General features: G+C 48.3%; 1 protein-coding gene across 3 annotated transcripts in view; it reads right to left on the reverse strand.

The window, feature by feature from the left end:
- Positions 1 to 27,191, reverse strand: part of ELL (elongation factor for RNA polymerase II) — a 214,234-nt gene that overhangs the window by 39,355 nt on the left and 147,688 nt on the right. For all 3 annotated transcript variants that reach the window (XM_069217897.1, XM_069217899.1, XM_069217898.1), the window contains exon 9: positions 1,047 to 1,113. In XM_069217897.1, the coding sequence (XP_069073998.1) occupies positions 1,047 to 1,113 (67 nt within the window). The remainder of the gene's footprint in view (positions 1 to 1,046; positions 1,114 to 27,191) is intronic.

Genomic DNA, 27,191 nt, shown 5'->3' on the forward strand with positions numbered 1-27,191 from the left:
AGACTCTGTCTTGCCCACTGTGGCAGGAGCCTGTATGGTCCCCCAACAAGTTAGTGTTACAGGAACAACTCACCCATGGGAAATGTGCTTCCTCATTGGGTAATGCTCCTCGTCAAGCCGGCACTGCAATGCCTGATGGGCACTACTAGAGGGCTCTTTGCCGGAGATCTTTTGGGGAACTTGGACACTGGGTAGGTCTAAAATACTACGGTGCCCTCGGACCAAACTATCCAAATAGAAGAGCAGCCAGCATCTAAGCGATCCCCAAAGGGAACCGATACCTGATCTAGGAGGGCCCCCTGACTTAGGACAAAACATTAGTGTGAGATCTGAGAGATTTTTTTTTTTTTTTTACACATCATAACTATAGAGTACTTTTATTCTTAGTGAGGGTTAGACGTTGCAATAGGTGCCAATTAATCGCCACTAGATCCCATGAGACCAATTTTAGGCGAGAAACATGTCGACCAGGAATTGCATATCTGTAATGTAAAGACTCCCCACATACTGATTTTTTTTCTAGATACAACCCCCAAATTGAGAAGTAGTTATATTGTCTAGTTTTGTCAGGGAATCAAGCCATTTGATTCTGTATTTCCATAGTATCTGTTATTAACCTTGACATATGTACAAGTTCTCATTAAAGATAGTTGTCTTTGGTACCTACAGTCAATTTGAATCACTTTTCTAGCCCCTCTTCACATCCACTCATTGTCTGCAATTATTCTATTAAATACCCCCGGCAAAGAGACCTCTAGTAGGGCCCATCAGGAATTGCAGTGCCGGCCTGACGAGGAGCATGGCCTGATGATGAAGCATGTCACCCATGATTCAGTAAGGACTTTTGTTCCTGTAATACTCAAGTGTATGGGGACCACACAGACTCTTGCTACAGTTGGCAGTACAGAGTCTATCTCCGCAGAACTGCAATTCTCTAGTGAGTTACAGTTAGTCATAGGGAGACTGACGTGCTGGACCATATATTCCTTCCTACGTACATATTCCCATCTTTACCTCGGCAAATAAAATATTGAACATATACTCACAACAAATAATCTGGCAATTCCGAAGTGGACGTGGGTACACTGGAGCTATTACACAATCCATTTACGCCTAGAAACAAAAAATCATCAGATTAATTAACAGTTATCACTGAATGCCATTCTTTAAAGCTTATAGAGTACTTGTCAGCAGAATGTGGCACTGTTGTATGGCAGTTTATATATACACCTCCACAGAACCGCCAGCTAAGCTCATTGGCAATCATTGTATAAACATATACATTCTAGGTCATAAAAACTTAAAATACAAGTACTGTGCCAGGATTCAGGACTAATCCTAATGTTAAAGTTTTAGAGTCTCTGTGATTTGTATATGAAGAGGATTACTGCATTTACCAACTGGCAACAGACCATGATGCTCTATTTGATAATGCACTATTTGTATCAAATTCATTTAAATAAGCAGTCAGACTGAATACAAGTATTGCAAATATTTCTCGATTTAATTCTTAATGTATGCAAAAGGGGGTATATACTGAAAGTAATTGAATGAATATCCTCTTGTGTTTCCATCATGCCTTCCACCACTTTGTCTCCCCCTGTCTTTAGAAGATCTGGTCAAATTCCTACAGACTAAAACTATTGGCAAAACCAAGAGGATTCCCATTTGGTATCTAGAGGATTTGACAGACGACAAGGCGGAACAATGTGAGAAGAAACTGGCACTGGCGGGCAGTTTGAAGAGCAGATGCTGATAGGCAGTGTAAGCAGATTCCTTTGGTGGACACTGTTGCCAAGAGGGACTGGTGGACTGTGTAGGCAGCTGACACTGGTGAACAGTTTAGGAAGTTGGCTTTGGTGGGCAGTTTGAGAAGTTGTCGATGACAGTGTAAAAAAATGCCTTCCTTGGCATGGTTATCCCCTAACTTTGTGCCTTTTGTTGATGCCAGTTATGATTGAAAGTGTGATAGGATCCTGCTAACCAGGCCCCAGTACCAGGGTTCTTTCTCTAAACTGTACCTTTGTTCCCATAAGTGGCACAGCCCTGGCACACAGATAAGTCCCTTGTAAAAGGTACCCCTGGTACCAAGGGCCCTGTAGCCCGGGAAGGTCTCTACTGGCTGCAGCATGTATTATGCCACCCTGGCGACCCCTCACTCACTACATGCACACTGCCTCACAGCTTGTGTGTGCTGGTGGGGAGAAAAAGACTAAGTCGACATGCCACTCCCCTCAGAGTGCCATGCCCACAACCCACTGCCAGTGGCATAGGTAAGTCACCCCTCTAGCAGGCCTTACAGCCCTAAGGCAGGGTGCACTTCGCCACAGGTGAGTGCAGAGTTGCATGAGCACTATGCCCCTACAGTGTTTAAGCCAAAGTGCAGGGTAGCCATAAAGAGTATATGGTCTGGGGGCCTGTCAATTACGAACTCCACAGTTCCATAATGGCTACACTGAAAGAAATCTGGGAAGTTTGGTATCAAACATCTCAGCAAAATAAATGCACACTGATACCAGTGTGGAATTTGTTGTAAGATACACCCAGAGGGCATCTTAGAGATGCCCACTGTTTACCAGTCCAACTCCTACTGCTAGGCTGACCAGTTTCTGCCAGCCTGCCACAACCGGATGAGTATCCGGCCACATGGGGTGAGTGCCTTTGTCACTCTGTGGCCAGGAACAAAGCCTGGACTGGGTGGAGGTGCTTCTCACCTCCCCCTGCAGCAACCGTAACACCTGGCGGTGAGCCTCAAAGGCTCATGCCTTTCGTTACAGCACCCCAGGACATCCCAGCTAGCCCGCCCCTCCGGACACAGCCACCACTTATGGCGGCAAGTCCGGAGGAGATGACGAGAAAAAAAACAAGGAGGAGTCTCATACCACTCAGGACAGCCCCTAAGGTGCCCTGAGCTGAGGTGACCCCTGCCTTTAGAAATTCTCCATCATGAGTTTGGAGGACTCCCCCAATAGGGATAGGGATGTGCCCCCCTCCCCTCAGGGAGGAGGCACAAAGAGGGTGTAGCCACCCTCAAGGACAGTAGCCATTGGCTACTGCCCCCCAGACTTAAACACACCCCTAAATTTAGGATTTAGGGGTGCCCCTGAACCCAGGAAATCAGATTCCTGCAACCTGAAGAAAGAAGGACTGCTGACCTGAAAGCCCCGCAGAGACGATGGAGACACCAACTGACTAGGCCACCCCCCCAAACCAGCCTTTCTCCAGCCTCGAAGAACCTGCACAGCGACACATCCAGTGGGACGAGCAACCTCTGAGGACTCAGAAGACTGCCCTGCACCTACAGGACCAAGAATCTCCAGAGAACAGCTGCACTGTTCAGAAAACTGCACAACTTTGTAACTTTAAAGCAACTTTTAAAGAGATTGCACTTCACGCCAGAAGCGTGAGTCATCACACACTGCACACAATGCCCCCGGCTCGAGTCCAGGACAAACACTGCAGAGAGGACTCCCTGGCGACTCCAACGACATGGATACCCTGAGTCGACCCTCCTGCACCTCCACAACGATGCCTGCAGAGAGGATCCAGAGGCTCCCCCTGACTGCGACTGCCTGGTAACAAAGGAACCCAACGCCTGCACCAAGCACTGCACCCGCAGCCCCCAGGACCGAGATGAACCACCTACCAGTGCAGGAGTGACCAGCAGGCGGCCCTCATCTTAGCCCAGTCAGTGGCTGGCCTGAGAAGCCCCCCCGTGCCCTGCCTGCATCGCCTAAGTGACCCCCGGGTCCCTCCACTGCTTTCTATAGCAAACCCGATGCCTACTTTGCCTACGGAACACAGCCACACCGTGCACCGAGGGTGTGTTTTGTGGGCTTGTGTGTATCCCCCTCCCCGAGGACGCAGGTACTTACCTGTAAGCAGACTAGGACCGGAGCACCCCTGTTCTTCATTGGCGCCCATGTGTTTTGGGCCCTCCTTTGACCTCTGCACCTGACCGGCCCTGTGTTGCTGGTGCTGTGGCTTTGAGGTTGCCTTCAACCCCCAACGGTGGGCTGCCTATGCTCAGAAGACTCACTGTGTAAGTATTTTACTTACCTGAGAAACCTAACTAAACTTACCTCCCCTAGGAACTGTTGATTTTTTGCAGTGTCCACTTTTAAAATAGCTTATTGCCATTTCAACCTAAACTGTGTGTACTACTGTTTTAAATCAAAGTTCTATACTTGCCTGTGTGAAGTACCTTGCATTTTATGTACTTACCACAAATCTTGAATCTTGTGGTTCTAAAATAAATTAAGAATTTTTTTTCCTATATAAAACCTGGAGTTAAGTCTTTGAGTGTGTGTTCCTCATTTATTGCATGTGTGTGTACAATACATGCTTAACACTACCCTCTGATAAGCCTACTGCTGGTCCACACTACCACAAAATAGAGCATTATTATCTAATTTTGCAACTAGCAACCTCTAAGGGGAAGCCTTGGACTCTGTGCACACGATCTCTCACTTTGAGACAGTATATACAGAGCCAACTTCCTACAGACAGTGTGTGATACAGTCATTGGTGGAGAGTAAAGGGGGTTGACAACAGCGAGAAGATGGCACTGTAAACAGACAGCAATGACGGGCAGTGTGAGAAGCTGGCATCATGGCACTGTTAGAAGATAGCACTAGTATGGAATCATGTGCTGGCACCAGGGGTTATCATAAGGTGCACCTACTGAAAGGCAGTGCCAGGAACTGACAGTTAGTACAGAAGCAGTGTGAGGAGCTCACTTGACGTGGCACTAGTCAACACTGTACGAAGCACAAACTGATCATTTTGAAATAGCAGAAGCGGTCGGCTCTTTACAGCAAATTTCAAAAATACTTCTCTGCACCTGCCTCTCCTTACCAGTCCATTCCCCCATGCCAGAGGTCTTAGGTCATTCAGGGAAATCTCCACACTACACTGCGCTGCGCTTGGGTCTCCAGGGTTTCAGGGCACTCTATTGCGTCCTCAGTCCTTGGGCCTGAGAAGAAGTTAATGCCTGACTGGGTGGAGAAGCCCAGGAGCCCAGACTGTTTAAAAACAAGACAGAGAGCATTCCACAGAAGAGGAAGCAGAGTACAAGCACAGGGCTCACATTACAGTTGCAGCCTGCATTGGACAGACTGGTGTGGCACAGGGAGGGTACCACAAGTACCACAAAGCAGGGAGCTGCTCTCACAGGCACAGGACAGCTCCAGCCAGAGTGACCCGGAGGAGGGCAAGGAGATTACACAGAAGGAAAAAAAGGTGATCAATTGCAGAAAGATGATGGGACCCCCATTAAGAAGAATTAATAAAATTAAAAAAGAAATAAATAAAAGAAAATTTACAAAACACTGGGAAGGGGTGATAAGCAAGTATAAAGGAGTGTGGGTGAAGGAGGGGGGCATTTTTGGCCTTGCCGGATGTGACATCGCAGGTCGTATATAGGCGCCATCTTGGCGAGCTGACGTCTGTTTCTTTTCACGACTTTCCACGCCAGAAGCACAGACAATGAAGACGCCGATTCTGGTGCACTAGATCTAGGGCCTTAAAAGGCAAGTCCCTGTTCCAAGAAATCAGTTTGCAGAGCCGGGAGCACAGGTGGGTCGATAAGGAATCTGCAACTAGGATATGTCTCCACCAGATAATTTGTTACCAACGGTGAGTAACTTGTTCATATGACAGAGACTTCTAGTTGCAGATTCCTTACCTTAGAATAGATACCCCAGCAATATCATCCCTAGAGGCGGGTCTGCGAACCAAGATCACACTAGGAAGTCCTGCAGGACCAAACGGGCAAAGTACCCGTCCCTTTGGACCGGACTGTCCAGGCAGCAGTGTTTGGTAAATGTGTGCAAGGACACCCACGTTGCTGCCTGGCATATGTCTAGGACTGGAAGTGCGTGTACTAAAGCAGTGGTTGCAGCTGCTGCTCTAGTAGAATGAGCGTGCAAGCCCTCTGGGGGTCGCTGTTTAGCCAATGAGTAGCAAATTGTAATGCAAAGGACTACCCATCTAGAGATGGTTCTCTTCTGAACTGCCTGACCTTTCTTTTCACCCACACAAAATCGACCATTCACCTGGAACTCTTTTGTACGATCAATATAGAACAGCAACACTCTTTTTGGGTCCAGATGGTGGTCTCTCTTTTTTCCTCAAATGTAAAAATTAGTCAAGGTGATCCATTGGCCAACATGAAAGGGCGTGACCACTATAGGCAGAAAAGAAGCCCCAGAATGAAGCACCATCTTGTCAGGGTGGATGGAGATAAAAGGTGGCTTCAAAGAAAGAGCTTGAAGCTCACTCACTCTGCGGGCAGAGGTGACAGCTACAAGGAAGGCTGTTTTCAGAATAAGCAGGCAAAGTGGACAGCTGTGAAGTGGCTCGAAGGGACTGCACATCAGATAGGTAAGAACCAAGTTCAAATCCCATTGGGGAATGATAAACCGGGAAGGAGGAAAGCGATCGGTAGGACCCTTAAGAAATCATCCAACAATGGGAGATTTAAACAAGAAGGGTTTGTCAGACAATCGGAGGAAAGATGAAATGGCTCTTGAGGGTGCCCAGCGGAAAGCCCTGCTGGGCCAAAGAAAGAACAAACAAAAGAACCTCAGAAAATGACAGAGAGGGGTCAACAGACTTGATGGTACACCATGCCACAAATTTTTTCCATCTACAGGTGTATATCGTTTTGATGGAGAGACACCTGGTTGCCAAGATAACATCACAGACTTCAGGTGAAAGGTCAAAAGCTGTCAATTGCCACCGCTCAATCTCAACGCAAGAAGGCGGAGACTGGACAGGTTTGGGTGGAGAATTGTCCCCCACTGATGCAACAGAAGATCCTCCGAAAGGGCAGTCTGATCGGAGGATCGAAGGCCATGTTCAACAGCTCGGGATACCATACTCTTCGTGCCCAGTCTGGAGCCACAAGAGTAACTTGGGCCCGGTCATTCTTGATCTTCTTGAGAGCTCTGGGCAGAAACAGTATCTGCAGAAAGGCGTAAAGGAGGCCTGAATTCCACTCATGACGAAAAGTGTCACAGAGCTAGTGCCGCCTTGGAAACTCAATATGCAAAACAGCTTGCACGTTCTCTGCGGAAGTGAACAGATCTAACCAAGGATCTCCCCACTGCTGAAAGAGACCTTGCGCCGCCTCCTGATGGAGCTGCCATTCGTGATTGACCAGGCACTGACGGCCGAGTTCGCCCGCCAGATGTTGAACCACCAGGATATGCCCTGATGTTACCACCATGTCCAGAGGTGAAGAGCCTCCTGAAAAAGGGACCACAACCCCACCCCACCCTGCTTGTTCCAGTACCACATGGTGGTGTGGTGTTGTCTGTGAACACCTGCACCACTTTCCCTTTGACAGAGGGAAGGAATGCTTTCAATGCTAGTCTGAATGCCCTTAGCTCCAAAAAGTTGATACAGAGTTCGGACTCCGCCAAAGAGCAGCCACCTCTGATCTCTGACTCTCCCATGTGGCTGCCCCATCCCAGAAGTGACACATCGGTGTAGGAAAGGACCCTCTTTCTTGGCATGGTTACCCCCATTTTCTGCCAGTTGTCAGTGTGTTTGACTGTGTTCACTGGGATCCTGCTAACCAAGACCCCAGTTATTATGCTCTCTCCTGTCTAACTTGGGAGCATAGTTACTTACACCCCACATTTGGCATACCGGTGCCCCCATGTAAGTCCCCTAGTATATGGTGTCCAGGACACTGGGGTATCAGGGATCCCCATGGGCTGCAGTATGTATTATGCCATCCATGGGGAGCCCAGAGAAAGTGTGTCTGCAGGCCTGCCATTGCAGCCTGCGTGAACAGGTGCATGCACCCTTTTCACTATAAATCACTGCACCAGGTCACTGTACGTCACCCCTATGGCAGGACCTCCTAGCCCAGAGAGCAGGGTACAAGTACCTGTGTGTGAGGGCACCCCTGCACTAGCACAGGTGCCTCAACAAACTCCAGCTCCATTTTCCTGGACTTTGTGAGTGCAGGGACGCCATTTTACATGTGTACTGGACATAGGTCAATACCTATATCTAGCTACATAATGTTAACTCCTAACCTAGGTATGTTTGGTATCAAACATGTCAGAATCATACCCCAACACTGTTGCCAGTAATGGAAGTATGATTCCATGCACTCTGGGGGCTCCTTAGACGACCCCCCAATATTGCTCCTACCAGCCTTCTAGGGTTTTCCAGGCAGCCCCAGCTGCTGCTACTCCTCAGACAGGTTTCTGCCCGCCTGCTGCTTCAACAGCTCAAGCCCAGGAAGGCAGAACAAAGGAGTTCCTTTGGGAAACTGGGGTAACAACCTCTCCTTTTGGAAATAGGTGTTACATGGCTTGGTAGGGGTAGCCTCCCCAAGCCACTGGTATGCTTTGAAGGGCACGTTTGGTGCCCTCTGTGCATAAACCAGTCTACACCAGTTTAGGGACCCCCACTCCCTGCTCTTGGTGCAAAACTGGACGATGGAAAGGGGAGTGACCACTCCCCTGTCCATCACCACCCCAGGGCTGGTGCCCAAATCTTCCCCAGAGGGTCCCTGGGTTCTGCCATCTTGAATATTAGGTTGGCAGGGACCTCTGGGAGCATCCAAGTGGCCAGATCAGGCAGGTGACGTCAGAGCCCCCTCATGATAGGTGCTCACCTGGCTAGGTGACCAATCCCCCTTTCAGGGCTATTTAGGGTCTCTCCTCTCTGTGGTGGGTTCTCAGATTCGGCTTGCAAGATTCCAGCACGACTCCTCAGCAACCTCTGCTTTGACTTCTGGCCACTGGAACTGTGACTGGACCCTCAATCTGCATACACGAAGAAGACTATTCTTGCAACATTGTTTCCACGGCTCCTTCCAGCTTCTGCAACATTTCCACAGCTGTGCACCCTCGGAGGGTGGCAAGTCATCAGCCTGCACAAAAAGGAAGAAGCAATCTTCCTTGGAGTGAAGGAGTAACTCCCCTGCATTTGCAGGCACCAACTGCAACGACAACCGGCTGCGTGGACCTCCTCTCATCCTGAGCAGCGTGGATCCTGCATCACGAGTATTAGTCCAGAGTAGTCCTCTTAGTCCTCTCAGCCAACTGTCCAACTTTGGTGGAGGTAAGCCTTTGCGCCTTCCCACGCAGGACAGCACCCACATGCACTGTGTCTTTTGCAGCTACCAAGGCTTGTTGGTATCTCCTCTAAGGGATCTTCAGGCTCTGCGTAGCCCTCAGCACTCCTTCCTGTAACACACAGCCCTCTGCATTGTGGGACCTTTCTCCAGTTGTGCTGCATGGGCTCCTCTGCGACTCCTGGTTCCTCGTCCAGTGGGTCTCCTGTGGGGGCTTCCTCTTCTTCTGTGGACTCTCTGCCTTGCATAGGGGGCCCCCGAGGACTCACCCTGTGGGTTGAGTCCTCCTCAATATTGCTGGTCCCCAGCAGTTCCACTGTTGCTTCACCGTGACTTTTGCCTTTGCCAAAGCTTGTTGGTGGCTTTTCCGACTGCCATCATCCATCCAGCGTGGGACATCGACTGCATCCTCCAGGAACTCTTCAGCTGCTTTAGGGCTGCTTTCCTGATCGTCTTCGTCCTACTGTCGACCAACTCCTGCAACCACAGCTTGGTGAGTATTAGCTCTGCTCCCCCTGGACTCTTCTGTGACTTCCAGACTTGGTACCCTCTTTCCACAGGTCTTCCTCTTCAGAAATCCACGGCTGGTTTCTTCTTGCAGGCTTGTCGGGGTATTGCATTTTCTTCCTTTTAGGTGATTTGGGGAAAATTCTGTAATTTACTCCTTTCTTCCTGGTCGCTTTAGGGCTCTGTGGAACTTTCCTTCGGGGGTTTCCTAGTTCCTCCAGCTCCCCTCTACACATCCCACTTACCTAGGTGGGGGTCCTGCATTCGCATTCCAATTTTTTAGTATATGGTTTGGGCTCCCCCTAGGGTCACTATTGTCTATTTGCATTTGCACTGTTTTCTATCACTTTCTATGTCTACTGCTGATAACTAGTGTACATATTTAGTGTGTTTACTTACCTCCTATTGGAGGGTTGGCTATCTAGTATTTTGGTACTGTGTTACTATAATAAAGACCCTTTATTTTTGTAACACTGTGTTTTCTTTCATGTGTGTAAATGTTGTGTGACTAAAGTGGTATTGCATGAGCTTTGCATGTCTCCTAGATAAACCTTGGCTGCTCATCCACAGCTACCTCTAGAGAGCCTGGCTTCTAGACACGGTCTACACTAAAGTAAACATACTACCTGGAGCTGGTAGGAGTAAGTACTGTAGGTACCCACCACACAGCTAGCCAGCTTCCTACAGTCGGTTACTACAGTTGCATCTGGTTAGGGAAGAAAGAGGGATAGGCCTCTAACCAAATCGCGGTTTGAAAGCCACCACTGCAGATCTTGCGCAGTCCCGTCTGATCTAAGCCATGTCGGAGAGATTGCCCTGATGCTGCACCCACAGATCCCACTGCAAAGCACGCATATGCCATCTAGCATGTGTCACCAGCAGGATGCAGGAGGCCATGAGGCCCAGCAGCCTCAGAGTCATTCTAACCGAAATCCAGGATAGCGTTTGAAACATCAGCATCATAGCCTGAATATCCTAGACTTGCCACTCGGGAGGATAGGCCCGAAACTGCAGCGTGTCTAGAACAGTTCCCATCAAAGGGAGCATCTGAGAGGGAGTCAGATGTGACTTCAGCACGTTTAGAGTGCACCCTCAACAAATGCAGGAGGTTCGTCGTAGTCTGGAGGTGAGAGACGACAGCCTATGGAGGGCTCGCCTTTAACAGCCAGTCATCGAGGTAGGGGAAGACTGTAACCCCCAACTTGTGCAGATGACCACTGCCATCAATTTGGTGAACACCTAAGGTGCACTGGTATGGCTAAATGGGAGCACTGTGAATTGAAAATGCTTCTGACCTACAATGGCTCACAGGTAAAGTCTGTGGACAGGCAGGACAGGAATATGGAAATAAGTGTCCTGCAAGTCCAACGCTACCATCCAGTCTCCAGGGCAGACAGGACCTGAGCCAAAGTGAGTATTTTGAACTTCCCCTTCATGAGGAAGAGATTGAGGGACTGGAGCTCTTGGCCAACAAAGCAGTAACCTCCTTGCGGAGAAGTGCCAGGTGATCCTCCGTCATCCGATCATAGAATGGAGGCATGGCGGGAGGAGTAGTCTTGAAGGGGAGGGAGTAGCCCCTTTGGACTATTTGCAAAACCTGTGTGACGTGATGATGCTCCAGCAAGGCAGGTGATGTGGAATCCTGCTGCAGAGTTGTCCGTGGTGGGGGAAGCGCCAGATCAGGAAGATTTGGAGGCTGCAGCTGAGGGGGGCGGTGGACTGGCTAGACCGCTGGCTCCTTGATCCACGCGGATGCTGGATCCCACATCCTCTGCCAAGAAAAGGCTAAGCAGCAGACATGGCGCGGGGAATGGAAGTGGTTGAGTGCCCATTTGATAGCCACGAAAGGGGCAAAAAGCAGACTGAGGGGGGCGACTGGCCACAGCAAAGTCAAGGGACCAGGCCGTAGCCCAAGATTCCTTAAAGCACTTGCGCACAGAGTCTGCTTTGTCCCCGAAGAGACAGGTGCCATCAAAGGGCATGTACATCAGGGTAGATTGGACATCCCCTGAAAAGCCAGATGCCCACCACCAGGCGTGGCACCTCAAGCCCACCCTAGAAGCAATCTATCTGCCCAGAGAGTTGGTCGTATCCAGCACACATCTGATTGAGAACTTGGCTGCATCTCTCCCATCAGCAACAGCCTGAGAGAGTGTGGCCCGGCCTCCTCCGGGACCTGTGGCAGCACTTGCACAACTGTGTCCCATAAAGTATTGGTGTAACGGCCCAAAAGGCAAGCTGTGTTCATGGATCGCAATGCCTTGGTTGGAAGAAGAAAACAACTTCTTCCCAAGGCGGGGCAGCCTCTGATTTCCTATCCAAAGGTGCAGAAGGTAATGCACCATGGGACATTGAAGCTTTGATGACCAAGCTCCCGGGGTGAGTCTGGAAAGCCAGATTGTTAGGCGCAGGCCTATGACAGCAGGCTATTGTCCTATTAACAGATGGCACTGTGCTTGGACCAGGTCCCCTAGCAGGACATTCGTGAGGGCTTCACTGAAGGTCAAAAGGGGTTCTGATGTGAAGCCCCAGGCTGAGGCATCTCAGTCAGAAGATTGGTCCCGACAGCCAACAAAGGTAGCTCAAGGCCCAACAACTCTTCCGCTCTCCGCACCACCATGGCGTAGGAAAGCCCCCTCCTCCGTAGCCATGGTAGGGGAAGAAAGCATATCAGCGTCAGGGAAGGTATCCATACCACTAACTTCGCCCAGTTCCTGAGCCCAGTCCGTAGGGTCTTCAAGCTAGAAATCTAAAAGGTCCAGCGACCCCTCGATACTCTCACCAAATTTGTACCCATAAGAACAAGGGTCAGGATCCAATCTAGGGACCAGGGTCCCCACGGAAGTTGGATGAGTAGTATTGATGCCACCTGCGGGCTCAGGCAACATCTGGAGTGTTGCCGCTGGAACCGTCATCAGGGAAGGTTGCCGGTCCCGATCCAGAAGCAGATCCTTGGGTGGCCCTCAGAGCTGTGGCCGAAGCCACCGCCGCAGAACCTGAAAGGAGCCCCTTCCAACCCAGCGGGGCTTGAAGTGTCTCCTGTGTAGTTGGACTGCCCAAAGATGAGGCTCCGGCTCCCGGAAACTTGCAGAGGCACAGAGCTGACCCAGAAAAAGGCTCAGAAAACAGAGGCCTAGTGCGAGGATGCTCCTCCTCCTACGTCATCCGAGCAACACGGTGAAGTCGAAGAACACTTGTGCTTTTTTTTTTTTTTTTTTTTTTTTTTAACTCCTTCCTGTGCTTAATTGAATGACCCGAAGATTTGGAGTGGGATGAGAAGGAGTGGTGATAACTCCGAGAGCAGTCTCCGGACCTTCCTCTCGACTGAGAACAGGAGCAATGCTGAGCCAGACTTTAGGAACAGCTCCCTCAAAGCCTTCGGGTTCATGGCCCAGTAGTCGGAGCACTCCAAGCACCACAAACACCTTGTGCAGATTCGTCACTGACATCATACGGTGACAGGAGTCACAGGGCTTGAAGCCCCGGTCTATCAAGATGACATCTTGATGTGCCAGAAGTATAAAAAAGAAAAAAAAACAACAAAAAAAACTTCAACAAAAAGTCGAAAGGCCAGTCAAAAAGCGACTAAGGGTAGCACTCTCCAGATCTGCGCGTAAGCTGGAGTGGAAAGAAAGGCACATACGTCCGCACACTGGGGTTGTGCCTATATACAACATCATATTGGCAACCACAACACCACCAACGGATGCAGAGTTGAAAGACACCAGCAAATGTACTGCTCGAAGAAAAATCTCCAGATGCAGACTGATGCCTGGAGGATATTCTAAGGTAAGGAATCTGCAACTAGAAGTCTCTATCAGAAGCACCATTTAAATCGCATACTTCATGATTCAGAGAAATCTGCGATATGGCCCTCTGTCCTGTTGAGCATTTGAACCAGAACAACTGATAAAATACACCCAAAATGGTCAAAATATATATTTCTGGTACTCTACCTGCAGATTCTTCACTTGACAGATTCAATCCAAAAGCTTTAAAAAAAAACTTTCCACCGACAACAGGTGGCACCTTGTCCTTTTTTTTTTTGTCCTCCTATGCCATCAGAGGGGGCGACAAGGCGCCTGTTAAGGAATTTTAGATAGAAATATCAGTAGATAAGATAAGTAACCTGGTCTTCTGAAGGATGCTTCTACCTGCTTATTGCTCATCTTTTAAATAAACACTCAAGCAGTACCCCTGGGCCCCCCACATACATTGGATCATGATAGTCTTTCAACACAGGACTGGCCATCCCTGCAGAAGTTAGACTCAAGGCAGTGATACCTGGTTAAGTTGTGGACCTAAGCCGGCACAGCAGCTCGGTCAGAAAACACACCTATAGGAAACTTAAACAAGGACGTCATATCCGTAAACACTGAAAAGAGGAGAGAACTGAAACAACCCTTAACAGTACTCCGGGCAAAGCCTTGCTGCGAGAAGGAAAGAGCAAAACACATCAGAATAAGCACTTTGTGCTGGTTAACTTGTACTGTGGTGCACTCCGGGACAAAATGGGACCAATGCTCAGAATAACCTCATTTTTACAGAAGGGCAACTAGCTGATAAAATCACCTGTACTAGTTAAAGGTGCAGAGCAAAAAACACTCAAGTCACCCTGTTCAATCTCCGGGCATGAAGGCAGAGACTGGAGGTCCACATGCAGCACCAGCTCCTCCCACTCACAGAAGGGTCAGCTTTGAGGAGAAGAGGGCAAGGGAACAGGTGGATCTGATCAGGATGCCACACTCTCCATATCAAGTCCTGCACAATTAACGTTTAAGCACGGTTCTGATGCAGCTTCCACAAGAAACCCGAGGAATCAGAGGGATGGAAAGATATGCATTGTGGGGATATAAGCCTTACATCATATAGATCAGGTCTCTCAACAGATGTACCTTACTTGGAATACACTGTTATAACAGAGTACAACACTCAAGTTTTAGCCACGGTTCTAGAAGAGTGATTATCCTCCTGTAGAAGTTATTTCATGGATGTCGGTCTAGTAGTCCTGTGATAATGACTTAAGTATGTATGTCCTTCCCACCCTCTCGAAGCGCACGCTCCAAGTGTTCATGCAAGGGCTGCCAGGCTCCCAATCGGGACTCTGTCATTGGGGGCAATTTTAATGCAGTCATGTATGTGCAAAATAATACCAGTCCCACTGTCCTATCTAGATTTGCAAGCCTTCCCAAATGGGCAAACGCCCATGGTCTCGCTGACGCAGGACACTGATTTTACCTACTATTCCCTACCCACACCCTTGCCCTCCCCCTACAGTAATATTTTTGTTCCGGTTGAGACTACACGTGTTGGAAAGAACATGCATCCTACCTAGTGGGTTGTCTGAATACTCTCCAATAGTGCTAACGCTATCTTATTTGGAGAGGGATGGAAGAAATATGGCTAAACGCCTGGTGGCTCACTGATCCTTCACATATTGCCTGCAGAACAAAAGAGCACTCAATATTTTGATTTAAAACCAATTCATTTGCTTCCCCAACTAATGATTGGGAAGCCAATCAAACGTTCATCAGAGGTGACTAGATGGCTTACATAAAGGACAAAGCAAGAGACAATCAGAGAAGGAGCAGAGCTCTAGGACAACATTTCCACCCAGGCAGAAACTTGTCTCTCGTAATGTTTCTACAGTTTGCTCTCTGGAGCTGGCCAGGCTCAAACTAAAGATAAAAAATACTATCCTCTGTCTGTTTGGGTTGGCTGAGCTCCCGAAGTAAAGTTTATTAAATGGGTGCTAAGACCAGGAAATTACTATACAGCCTCTCCAATAAATAATAGGCCACATATCACTGCCAACCGATCTCCCTACTCCCTTTCCCAGCCAAAGTACTTGAGAAAGACATCGACAAACAACTCACCAAATACCTGGAACTCAACCAACTTCTTACCCCATCACAATCTGGAACCCGTGCCAACCACAGCACTGAGACCTCACTAATCGACACCATAGATAGAGTTCTCCTTGACTGTCGAGAAACTGTGGCCCATATGCTCCTCGACCTCTCAGCTGCGTTTGACAGTGTCACCAAACCCTAAATCGACAGACTTCACACCATCGGCATACAGCATAACCCCCTCATATAGATCACCACTTAGGACGCACACAGAGCATCCGACTGCCTCCCTTCTCCTCCGCACCCAATGACATCACCGGCAGCATACCACAAGGATCCTCCCACAGACTCACCCTGTACAACATTTACATGAGGCCCCCTTCGCAAATGTCACCAGATCCCATGGCCACAACATTATCTCCTACGCTGACGACACTCAACTCATCCGCTCTCGTGCGGAGAGCACAACAAACACCAAAACTAACTTCTACAGTGCCATGACCGACGTAACCAAATGGATGACAGACAGATGCCTCAAGCGTAACCTCGACAAAGCAGAAGTAATGATCTTCAGTAAGTGCTCCTCCATATGGGACCAGAGCTGGTGGCCAGCAGAACTCAGACCTATGGCCACACTAACAGACCCCACGCACAACCTCAGCATCATCCTCGACAGTAAACGGACAATGAACAAATCAATGCAGTAACCTTCTCATGCTTCCACAACATCCGCATGCTCCGCAAAATCTTCAGAAGGATCCCCGTCAAGACCAAAATGACAATCACAGGCCTGTGTCTCCAGTTGTCTACACAACTGCAACACTCTACACCGGACTCTCCACCCAACTCCTCAAAAGACTCCAGACCATACAGAACACCACAGCCAGACTCATCTTGGACATCCCCAAACTGACTCGCATCACCCCCCGACCTAACAGACATCCACTAGCTCTTCATCCAGAAACGATGCCAGTTCAAGAGCCCAGCACATGCCTGCAAAGCACTATACAATCGAGGACCATCTTCCACCTGCCCGGAAGACACCTGTGTTCTGCCTCACTCACCCTCCCACACCACGTCTGCATCCACTGCAGCCGCACTGGGAGCCACTCGTTCTCGTACATAGCTGCCAAGAACTGGAACTCCCAATCTCTTCCCCCTTCAAACAGCACCCTCCCTGACATAGTTCAAGAAAAAGCTCAAGACCTGGCTTTGACTGAGACACAGCACCTAAGCGTACATAAACTCCCTGGGGTGAAAGTGTGCGCTCTAAAAAAATACCAACTGATTGATTGCTAGCCACTGATATTACTAATGTCTTTTTCATATTATGAGACACTAGATTTGTTCTAACGACCACCTGCAGCCGGGAGTGCAAACCCTAAACTTCATAACCTCCCAACCTGCACATAAACATAGGCTGACAAGAACGAGCTAGACTCCTCTATTAGAGTGGAGGAAATGTGGAAAGCCATTACAGATATGCCCTCTGGAGAGACTCCTGGGCCTAACCGCTTTCCATTAGAACTTTACAAAAAATATTCCTTACAACTCGGCCCACATCTTAAAAACGTATATAAGGAGGCGTGCTACCTGTCCTATGACATTGTGGGACATTATCAGTCATGTTCAAACCCAACCAGCCTACAGATTAATATCCCTCATGTCACTGAATAGCTCTAATAAAGGCGAGTCCAAAGTACTTTTAGCAGCTAGATTTGTCAAGAAAATATGCTCCCTCATACATCAGAACCAAAATGGGATTATGCCTAATCCGAGTACTAGACATTGCTCAAAATGTCTTCATGTCATTCTGGCTCGTGGAAAAGAGATTCTGAAAAACAGTGCCCTCCTACTGAAATACTGAAAAGGCATTTTACTCAGTTCACTTGCCATTTTTGGTTCAAGTGCTGAGTAAGATGGACTTTGGTTCTCGCTTTTTTAGGTTTGTTTAAACGTTGTAGGCTGAACCGTGGGCACAAAGGTTAGAGCAAACTGAGCTCATTCTGCCCCATTCAATATAAAAAGAGGCATTCAGTAGGGCTGCCCTCTCACCTGTTATTCCTCGTAGTAGTGGAACTCTTAGCAGAATGGATACGTAGACTCTCAGATTGAAGATAAGTGGAAAAGGGGTCATAAAGATAGGCTCTCACTATACGCACATTAATAAACGTTCAACAGTTTTATTCCTTGCCTCAATGATAACCTATGGACTTACAGTGAGGCATCAGGCGGCAGGTTGATATTTGAAAAATCCACCTGTGTGCCCATTAAAGGTACGCCACCACCTTGTCCAAGCACTACATTACAAGTGATAAGTGACTATTTTCAGTATTTAGGACTGGAAGTTACAAATTGTCAGCTGCAGGAGTTGGAAACCGAGTATAGTGTCCGTCGTAGCAAAGTTGAAAGTGGACTTTAAATTCTGGGTCTCCTTAAAATTTCCTCCCCACCCTGCTTACCAAACATTTGGCAAGTTATCCATTTGCACCAGAACTCAAATAAAAAATAAATACATTTTTTAAAAAATACAGACTTTCAATCGTTGACTGGTAACTTCCTATAGGTGGTGGCCTTCTCAAAATGCCAAAAGTCACAAACTGAGTGTGAGCTGGGATTATCAGATGTCAGACTGTAGTACTGGACCCCACAAGTAGTCCCCATCAATGACTGGATATTTTGTGATACACGAGTTCCACCAAACAGACTGGAATTTTGACATTGTTGACTTCTCAACTTGCTTCATGGCAATGTAGTGCCTTGTGCACTTCCAGCAGTCTATAGATTTTTGTTACTTTGCTGGCACGAAGTGTTGAAGCATATTCACTGGCATGGCACACCCACTGTAGTGACAACTTCTCTGGTGGGACACATGACCTACTCAAACAGCAGGGGTGGCTGGATTCCACCAATAGGACATGACCCGGATTTTGAATCTCAAAGAAGTCTGGCGTCATGGCCACATACGATTCTTTGAAGTCCTGATAACAAATTTGCTACTACACAGAAAACAGTTTTTCTGTTACTGCCAACTCGGGTACACCTCAGAAAGCTAGGGCTACTCGCAGGTGCTAGAGTTAAATGCCCTCGAAGTTAAGCAGGTTGTGGACATTCTGGCCAAGTAGGACACTTCTCGGCTATACTGATAACTAGTAGTTAAACTCCCCCCCAACACACATAAAAACAGACATAAACCTTGGAAGTCTAATTAGGAAGCCTTAAGGAGGGTGACTGGATGGAGACGAAGATGGCACCAAGGATTCTGGCCACTCATCAGGTTTCATCTCATTCAATTTAATTATCCTCAAAGATATCATTATTTTCCAACACAGCTCGCAAAGATTAAAAGGGCGAAGGGCTCTTATTGTTAGGGAGGAAATCTAACCTAGACATGTACTTCAACAGGATTGAGTATTTGTGTAAACATAGTAGCATGTTGGAGAAGGTAGTAGAGAGAGCTATAGACTTAGACCTCAAAGTGATGGTACTTTGCACTATGGAACATTTGGTGACCTGCGTCACACAGATACCTGTATTGCCATTGGCCTATTAATAGCCAAGAGAGACCTGGCACACCAAAGGCAAGAGCAAAACGCCCCCTTTATGGGTGAAAATGTCCCCATTCTGGGGAATGGCCCAGGGAAATGGACTCAGAAAGAGAATTGCTCAAGAAAGAGAGAGATGTGTGGAGGAAACGCCAAAATATGAAGTCAATGGTAGGACGATACACAAGATGAGATCTGATTGGTTGGGACTCCCTATTTTATCTGTTCTTTTGATTACCTTGATGCACATGCCTACGATAAACTATCATTCCATTGCAATAAGTTGCTGAGGATGCATTCCCTGTATTTAGCGCTTCTCTTTTGTTCGGATTTGTTTCTGTTTAATATCAAAACCAATAAAGGTTTATATACAAAAATCCTACCACACAAATATCAAAATAAGATGGCTTCCAAGCTCACTCAGTGCTTCTGGTGGATGCAGGACTGACATTTAGCTGAGCATCACTGTGAGACTGGTAACTATTGCTGTCAGGTTAGGGTCACAATAAGAAAGACTTCTGAGTTGCCAGGAACAATGACTGTATTGGATGCTGAGAGGCTTTCAGGAGTATGTGCCATAGAGGTGATTCCAGAACTGCTGATCACATTGCTCTTTTTGATAGGCTGTACTACTGCACCTTTGAGGTCTCAAACACAGCTACTCGAGGCTGCACACAGCAAATGTTGTGGAATGCAGCAGAAGCAACAATACAGCAGTATGAACACAGTATATGGCTGTTCACAAGTGATAGTTCATGAACTGGCAGCAGCATTGCTGGATGAAGGCAGGGTAGGCGTAGAAGCAACAAAGTGTGTTGCACCAGGTATGATGCCACCAGAAGTAAAGTAAATTCTTCCATTTCTCACCTCCCCTTCAAAAGCTTTCCAGCTTCACTGAAAAAGGAAAAAAATCCACAAGCGTCATTGCTTGGCAAATCTTCCAAGCCGGCATGAGCATGCAAAGAACAGACGTGTGCTCTGAAAGTCAAACACTATGAAACAACCAGTAGGGGGTAGTGGAACAAACCCATTGTTTTGATGAATTCAACAAGACAAAATGTTGCTGTAACTGACATTTGAAGTATGCTATTGTATTGCATTACCTTCATTTGGGTCATCCCTCACCTTGGACAACCTATATTTAAGCATTTCTGTACCGATGTTTCCCTGACTTCTAGCCTTGCTTGCAAAATTAACAGAGGTTAATAAAACATACTAATTAACCCCTTAGCAGAAACATTTGCAAACCACACCTCCACTGTGCTGCACACCCTTGTTTTGGATGTTTGGAGCATTTTGCACTTAAATGTTTTCTGACACTTGTTTGGGTTTTAAAGTAATCCAGGGTCGTGAATTCCTTGGAGGGACAGGAGAGAACAGCCAAAATACAACATATTTTTTATTGAGAAAGAGGGAGGAAAAGAACAGGGCAAGAAAGCATGTGCTTTATTTCCCAATGTAAAATGGCATTAACAAAAGGTTATCTGTGCTAAAATCGTCTTCCCAGCAACAGATAATTGTAAAATAAATAACCACAGCCTTTCATTTTTCTAAAGCAGCAGTCCATTTTTCCTATTTTTTTGTGGCTTCCAACTTCTTACTGTTTGAGGTGAAAACAAGTGAGTAACCTACGGGTGAACCCAGGCAGCTATATATTTCTCAAAAGTAAACAATTCAGAATTCAGTGAACGATTATTAGTGTTGATCACTCATTGTTTTCCGCAAAGAAGTTAATTGTTGAAGTAAAATAATGAAAATAAGTAGGAAAAAATGCAAGTGAAAATGTTTTGTTCTGTAATTTTCTGTCTCAATGCCAGATTTATGAAAGTGATGGAAAATGTTACTTACCCAATAGACATCTGTTCGTGGCATGAAGTGCTGTAGATTTACATGCTCTGCATAAGTCTGCCATCTAGTGTTGGGCTCGGAGTGTTACAAGTTGCTTTTCTTCGAAGAAGGTTTTCGAACAACAAGATAGAGTGACTCCTCGCGGTGATACGGCGCACGCGAATCTGGTCCCTTTGTTAGATTGTTTTCACGCAGGCTGGTGAAGTAAAGAGTGTGTATATGTATATGTAGATAGATAGTAAAGCAATGAGATGCCCATGCAATGTATGGAAAAAATCACTTACCAAGTGGACATCTGTTTGTGACATGTAGTGCTGCAGATTCACATGCTTTGCTTAAGTCCGCCATCTAGGGTTGGGCTCGGAGTGTTACAATTTGTTTATCTTTAAAAAAAAGCTTTTTCAAGTCACGAGATCCAGTGACTCCTCCTCTCTATGATAGTGCGCATGGACATCGAGTCCTTTGTTAGATTGTTTTCCCGCAGGAGGGTAAAGTATGAAGTGAAGGGGGGAGGAGCCAAGATGGCGGCAGGGACGGTCGCTTGACCCGAGCGCTCCGTCCCCGGCCACTCCGAGTTATCCTAATAGGCGCCCCCCCAGCAGCCTGGCAGTGACGGCCGGGACGGCGGCGTGGCTGGGGGAGACCGGGGCATGCAACTCGCGCTGTGAGCGCTCCCCGGACCACGAGCGAGGCGAGTCTGGGACTCGTCGGTCCGCGTCGGGTGCGGCGCGGAGTGGGGGGAGCTGCGGCTGCAGCCCTGGTCGTGCTCTCACCGGGCGCGGCCGCCTCCTGCCTCCCTACGACTGGGAGAGCGGGGGAGGCGCGCCCGGAGGAGGACCGTGCAGTTTGTCCAGCTGGGCGCCCAGAGACTCCGACTCGAGGTGCCGGGGTGCCATTTTAGATCTCGGCGGCCGGCGGGGATGAAGGCGGCGGAGGAGCAGTGAGGAGGCCCGGTGAGGCAGACGCAAGGCGGCGGCGGCCCAGCAGGGATTCCAGGCTCAGAAATATTTTAATTTAAAAAAAAAAAAAAAAAAAATGAAAAGAATAATTAAAGAAGAAGGTGAGGAGGGCGCCTATGAGGAGGGGAACACCAAAATTACTCGGAGGAGGTAAACCTTGGGAACGGCAAGCGCCGCCCCCTTCACTCCGCCGCTCCATCCTCGCAACTGGGCAAGACAGATGCGGATTGCGTGCTCCTGGGAGCACAGTTTATTCAACAAATGCAGAATGGATTGCTGGGTTGGACTGTGGATGCGTGGACTGCCCTGGACTTACTAGCAGTGGGTCCCTGCCGCAAATGCTCCTAGCTGCACGAGGTATATTCGCAGCACCCCGCGAGCTCCTCAACCCGTGATCTCTCCCGCGCCTCGGCGCCTCACCCGACCGTCCAGCAACTCTCCCCTCCAACTGAGGGAAACCTCTGGCACCAAGCCCAGCCGCCACACAAGAAGAAGCAAGTGTTCTCCCCTAATGACTGCACCCTCTACGCATTTCAACGAGCCCGGTGGACAGCTCCGCGGGAACGTGGAGTTAGACCATTGAATTCATCAATGTCTGTAGTATTTGTCACTGAACACACAGGCCATAATAAACCAAATTAGGACTGGATGCTCCTTTGCTTCACTGCCTAACTGCAAGCCCACCAGTGCGAAGTCTCTGCAGATTGGGAGGCAACCTCATAATAGCCAAAATGGCCGGAAGAGCCAAGTCAACCAAGAACCCAGATCAAACTACCCAAGGGATAACGCCTACAGATCAACAATTTGGCCCATCCCTACAATCTCTGGAAAACACACTTCTAGCTCATTCTGCTCAGTTCGAGAAAGTATTGCAGGCAATACTGGACACTAAGTCATCACTGGAGGGTAGAATTGATGCAGTCGCGCAAGACCTGAATCTCCTACGAGTGGATCATCGTAGCCTAGCCGAAAAAGTAAAAACAACTGAAGCTGAAATAGCGGAACTAACTCCAATAGCGCAAGGGAACCAAAAACAAATTCAGCGCATGGATGAAGAGCTGAAGATACTCTGGAGAAGATCCGAGGAAATGGAGAGCAGGGCGCTCCGAAATAACGTGAGATTTCTGGGCTTTCCGGAAAGCATGCGTCAACCGGAATCAGAAATTTCCCTAGAGCAGTGGCTAATTAAAGAGGTGTTAAGCGGGGCTCCATCCAAGTTTTTCTCAGTTGAAAGGGCTTACAGAGTCCCGGGCAGGCCTCCAGCCCCCGGCCAGTCCCCCAGACCATTGATTGCCAGGTTCTTAAATTACAGAGATCGAGACACAATACTGCAACAATTTCGCAATAAGGGCCCGTTCAAGTATGAAGACTCGAACATCAATGCCTACCCAGACTTCACGCAAGAGGTGCAAAATCAGCGTAATTCTTTTGTTAAAATCAAGCAACGCTTACGAGAACAGAACATAAAATATGCCCTGCTCTTCCCAGCCAAGTTAAGAGTAGTGATGGAGGACCGTACCCATATATTCACCAGCACCGAGGACGCCTGGACATGGCTCCACGCCAAGGGCCTTGCATACCCCCGGGAAGACGCAGAGGACGACGAGAAACGGGGGAGATCCACTGCAGGGAAGCGATCCAAACGGCGCACCAGAGGCCAGCCCAATGTCTGGCAAGCAGCAGAGGACAGAGCAAAAGTGCTTAAAGAAATGCCGCTACACATGCAAAGCAGCAGTAGAACTCCCGACGGGCCTGTGGAGCTGGAACAGGACTCAGACACAGCCAGCTCCGTATCCACGGTAAAAGGAGAACTAGGTGGGCCGAAGGTCACCCCGAGATCTGCTGATGACCTATAAATTATTGGCTCAGATCCAGAGTGAACACTAGAGATGGCGATTGCAACTGGAAAACTTACAGAGACTCCATGACAATACCGAGCTGTGGGGATAGAGTGCTTCCAACAATATACATCTTTGATATAAACACTAAGCTAAGTGATTTGGGGCACAAACAGGTGGCAAGTGGCGGGTGGGTGGGGCCAGAGGGAATGGAAATATGCCAAGGGGGGGCGCCTGAAGATATTGGCAGACTTAGTCTGCGGCATGATGTGAGCCCCTTACAAGAGCCACATCTGTAAGATATGAGAATCCCACTAAGCAAATTCAACTGGATAAAAGTTATGTTACACATTTTTAAGTTCTGTAGTTTCACTGTAGTTGTAAGTAGTATAGGGGGTTTAATTAGGGGGGTTGGGATCAGTAGTTTAGTAGAAATGCAGCGATCGGAATCACTTAATGCACTAAGGATGGACCTGCACACGCTATATCTAAATATTAGCAGCAGAAAGGCAGAGACCAGGTGGGCCAATATTAAAACCCAGGCCCACAACACAGCAACATACCCCCTGCACCCTACAAGATGTCTTCTAGAAGCAACATGGGGAACCAGTATATCATATTAACATGGAATGTCAGGGGCCTTGGGACGCCGAGCAAACGGGCTAGAGTGCATGCTCGACTTAAGAGACTAGGAGTGCATATCGCTATTTTGCAAGAGACACATATGCTAGAGGGGGATTTACGAGACATGCGCGTGAAGTGGGGGGCCAGTTGATAGGCACAACATATTCGACCTTTGTGAGAGGGGTGCTGATTTGGATAGCAGCGGGAGTTCCATTCCTCATGTCAACACACAAGATAGACCAGGGGGGGAGGTACGCAGTAATGGAGGGCAGATTAGATGGTAGACAAATGGCAGTGGTCGGGGTATACGCCCCCAACAGTGGCATCACAGGCTTTCTTACCACTCTCACCCCAACGCTGCTGACCCACCCCATGCCCCTTGTCATCTGGGGAGGTGATTTTAACAGCACCCCAGTAGCAGCATTAGACAGAACCAGCGCCCACCAGAGCGCATCAACTGACAGGAAGCTCGTAAGTCCCCTGCAAGAATGGGCAAATGTTATGGGCCTATATGATGTATGGCGGTTAGGCCATCCAGAGCAAAAAGAATATTCATTTTATTCGGTCCCACACAACACCCACACTAGAATTGACATAATATGGGGCACCTGCGAAATAGGGGCGCTGATCACTGAATCCAAATACTTGGCAAAGACAGTCTCGGATCATGTGCCTCTGCGGGTAACCCTGAACTGGGGCAGGGCACGTCAGGTAATTCCCACTTGGAGATTCCAGGCGGAGGCTCTACAGGATCAAGCATTCGCTGCAACATTGGGGAAATCTATAGGCCAATATTGGGAAATGAACGCTATGTCTGCAACAACCCGGGCGATAGAATGGGATGCCCACAAAGTAGTGGCCCGTGGAGTATGTATGTCCACTACGTGGGGAGTGAGACGCTCCTTACAGACGGAAATTAGCAAACTCGAGAAGGAGCTGAGGATTGCGGAAAAGGCGGTAGCACGGGGGGAAATTACCAGCACTGTCCTTCAAGAAAAGCGCTTAAAATACAATGAGGCAGATAGCAGGCTCCGCTGCCACGACTATAAATATTACTTAACCAGGTTGCAAACGGAAGGAGATAGATCAAGCAGAATGCTAGCGTGGCTACTCCGCGAGGATAGACAGCAGGCTCCGATAGGGGCCATCCGGGTGGGCGCGCAAGAGATGGCTACTACACAAGCAGAAATAAACTAGGTGTTTAGGAATTACTACTCTAACCTATACACTAAACGTACTTCGTGTACAGCTACACAACTAGAGGCCTTTCTAGCGGACTCCTTCCTACCCCAACTACCACAAATAGATAGAGATGGAATTGAAACCCCCATAACAACAGCAGAAATAGAACTAGCCCTTGCACAGCTGCCCAGGAACAAAGCGCCCGGCGCGGATGGCCTCCCTTCGGAGTATTATAAAGCCTATTTACCCAGCCTGAAATCCCATCTGCTGGGAGTGTTCCAGGAGGCGTGGGCTAAAGAAAGCTTACCCACGTCTCAAAGGGAAGCTATGATAGTGGTACTCCCTAAACAGGGTCGAGACCACACGGATGTGAAATCTTATAGACCACTATCGCTGTTAAATACAGACTGCAAAATATTAGGCAAAATATTGGCCAACAGGTTAGCCCCCCTCATGCACTTATTGATACATGCAGATCAAAGTGGCTTCATCCCCAAGCGTAACACCTTCCTAAATATTCGAAGATTGCTGGGCATAATAGGAGATACCCCCAAGAATGCACAGGAGGAAATGGTGCTCTCATTAGACATAGAAAAGGCCTTTGATACGCTCGAGTGGGATTTTCTGTTGGCCACGATGGCCCGTATGGGTATAGGCCCCAATTACATCCGCTGGGTTCGGACATTGTACTCTAGCCCGAACGAGAGGGTGAAATCAGGCGGGGTGATTTCTGATAGTTTCCCGATTTCTAGGGGGACACGGCAGGGATGCCCCTTATCCCCGCTATTGTTTGCCATAGCAATGGAACCGTTAGCGGCAAAAGTTCGCCTCATGGAGCACGAATGGGGAATTATTAGGAATGGGTTATATCACACGATTTCACTATATGCAGATGATGCGTTGATATATATCAGGAACGGTTGTGCAGCTATCCCACCCGTAATATCTTTATTGGCCGAATTCGGAGGCCTGTCTGGCCTTGTGGTAAACTGGGAGAAATCGTGTGTCTTTCCCCTGGTAAAAAGGGCTCCCAGCAATCCTGATTCCCCAGAGGTAGGACACCTTAAATGGTGCCCTACAACATTTGAATACCTAGGGATAAACATATACCATGCCACGGAAGACTTAAGAGATGGGAACCTGGGGAAGGCGCTAGCATCTATAAAAGGCTCTCTACAATTCTGGAACAAGCTCCCTCTCTCGCCACCCGGCAAGGTGGCGATCGCTAATATGTTGATTCTACCTAGGCTTTTATATTACTTTGCGGCCCTGCCGATAATCATTCCCAAAAGCTTCTTTAGCAATTTAAACACAGCATTGCTGCAGCTCATCTGGGGAGGTGGCAGAGCGCGAGTGGCGCTATCCACACTACAACGCCCGCTGGATAACGGTGGCCTAGGAACTCCGAATTTTGAAAAATACTACGCAGCCGCACAACTTCAATGGGTCCAATATTGGATCCACAGACCAGAGCAAGCGGAACCTACGAGCCTAGAGCCTCGGCGGAACGGGACTCCCCTTTTAAATTGGCTGTCGACAAAGCCCCCCAAAGTGGCACTGGTCAACCCATTGCTTGCAGCTGCGTACGCGTGCTGGGCCAGATATGTGCAAAAAAGAGCGGATAAGCTCCCATACTCTCCACACGTACCGCTAAATTACCTATTGGTGGGAAATTCAGCTAGAATGCAAGCTGTAAAGCTGTGGAATGAAGCAGGAATACTGACCGTAGGGGATTG

The sequence above is a fragment of the Pleurodeles waltl genome, chromosome 12 (genome assembly GCF_031143425.1).
Source record: "Pleurodeles waltl isolate 20211129_DDA chromosome 12, aPleWal1.hap1.20221129, whole genome shotgun sequence".
NCBI lineage: Eukaryota > Metazoa > Chordata > Amphibia > Caudata > Salamandridae > Pleurodeles > Pleurodeles waltl.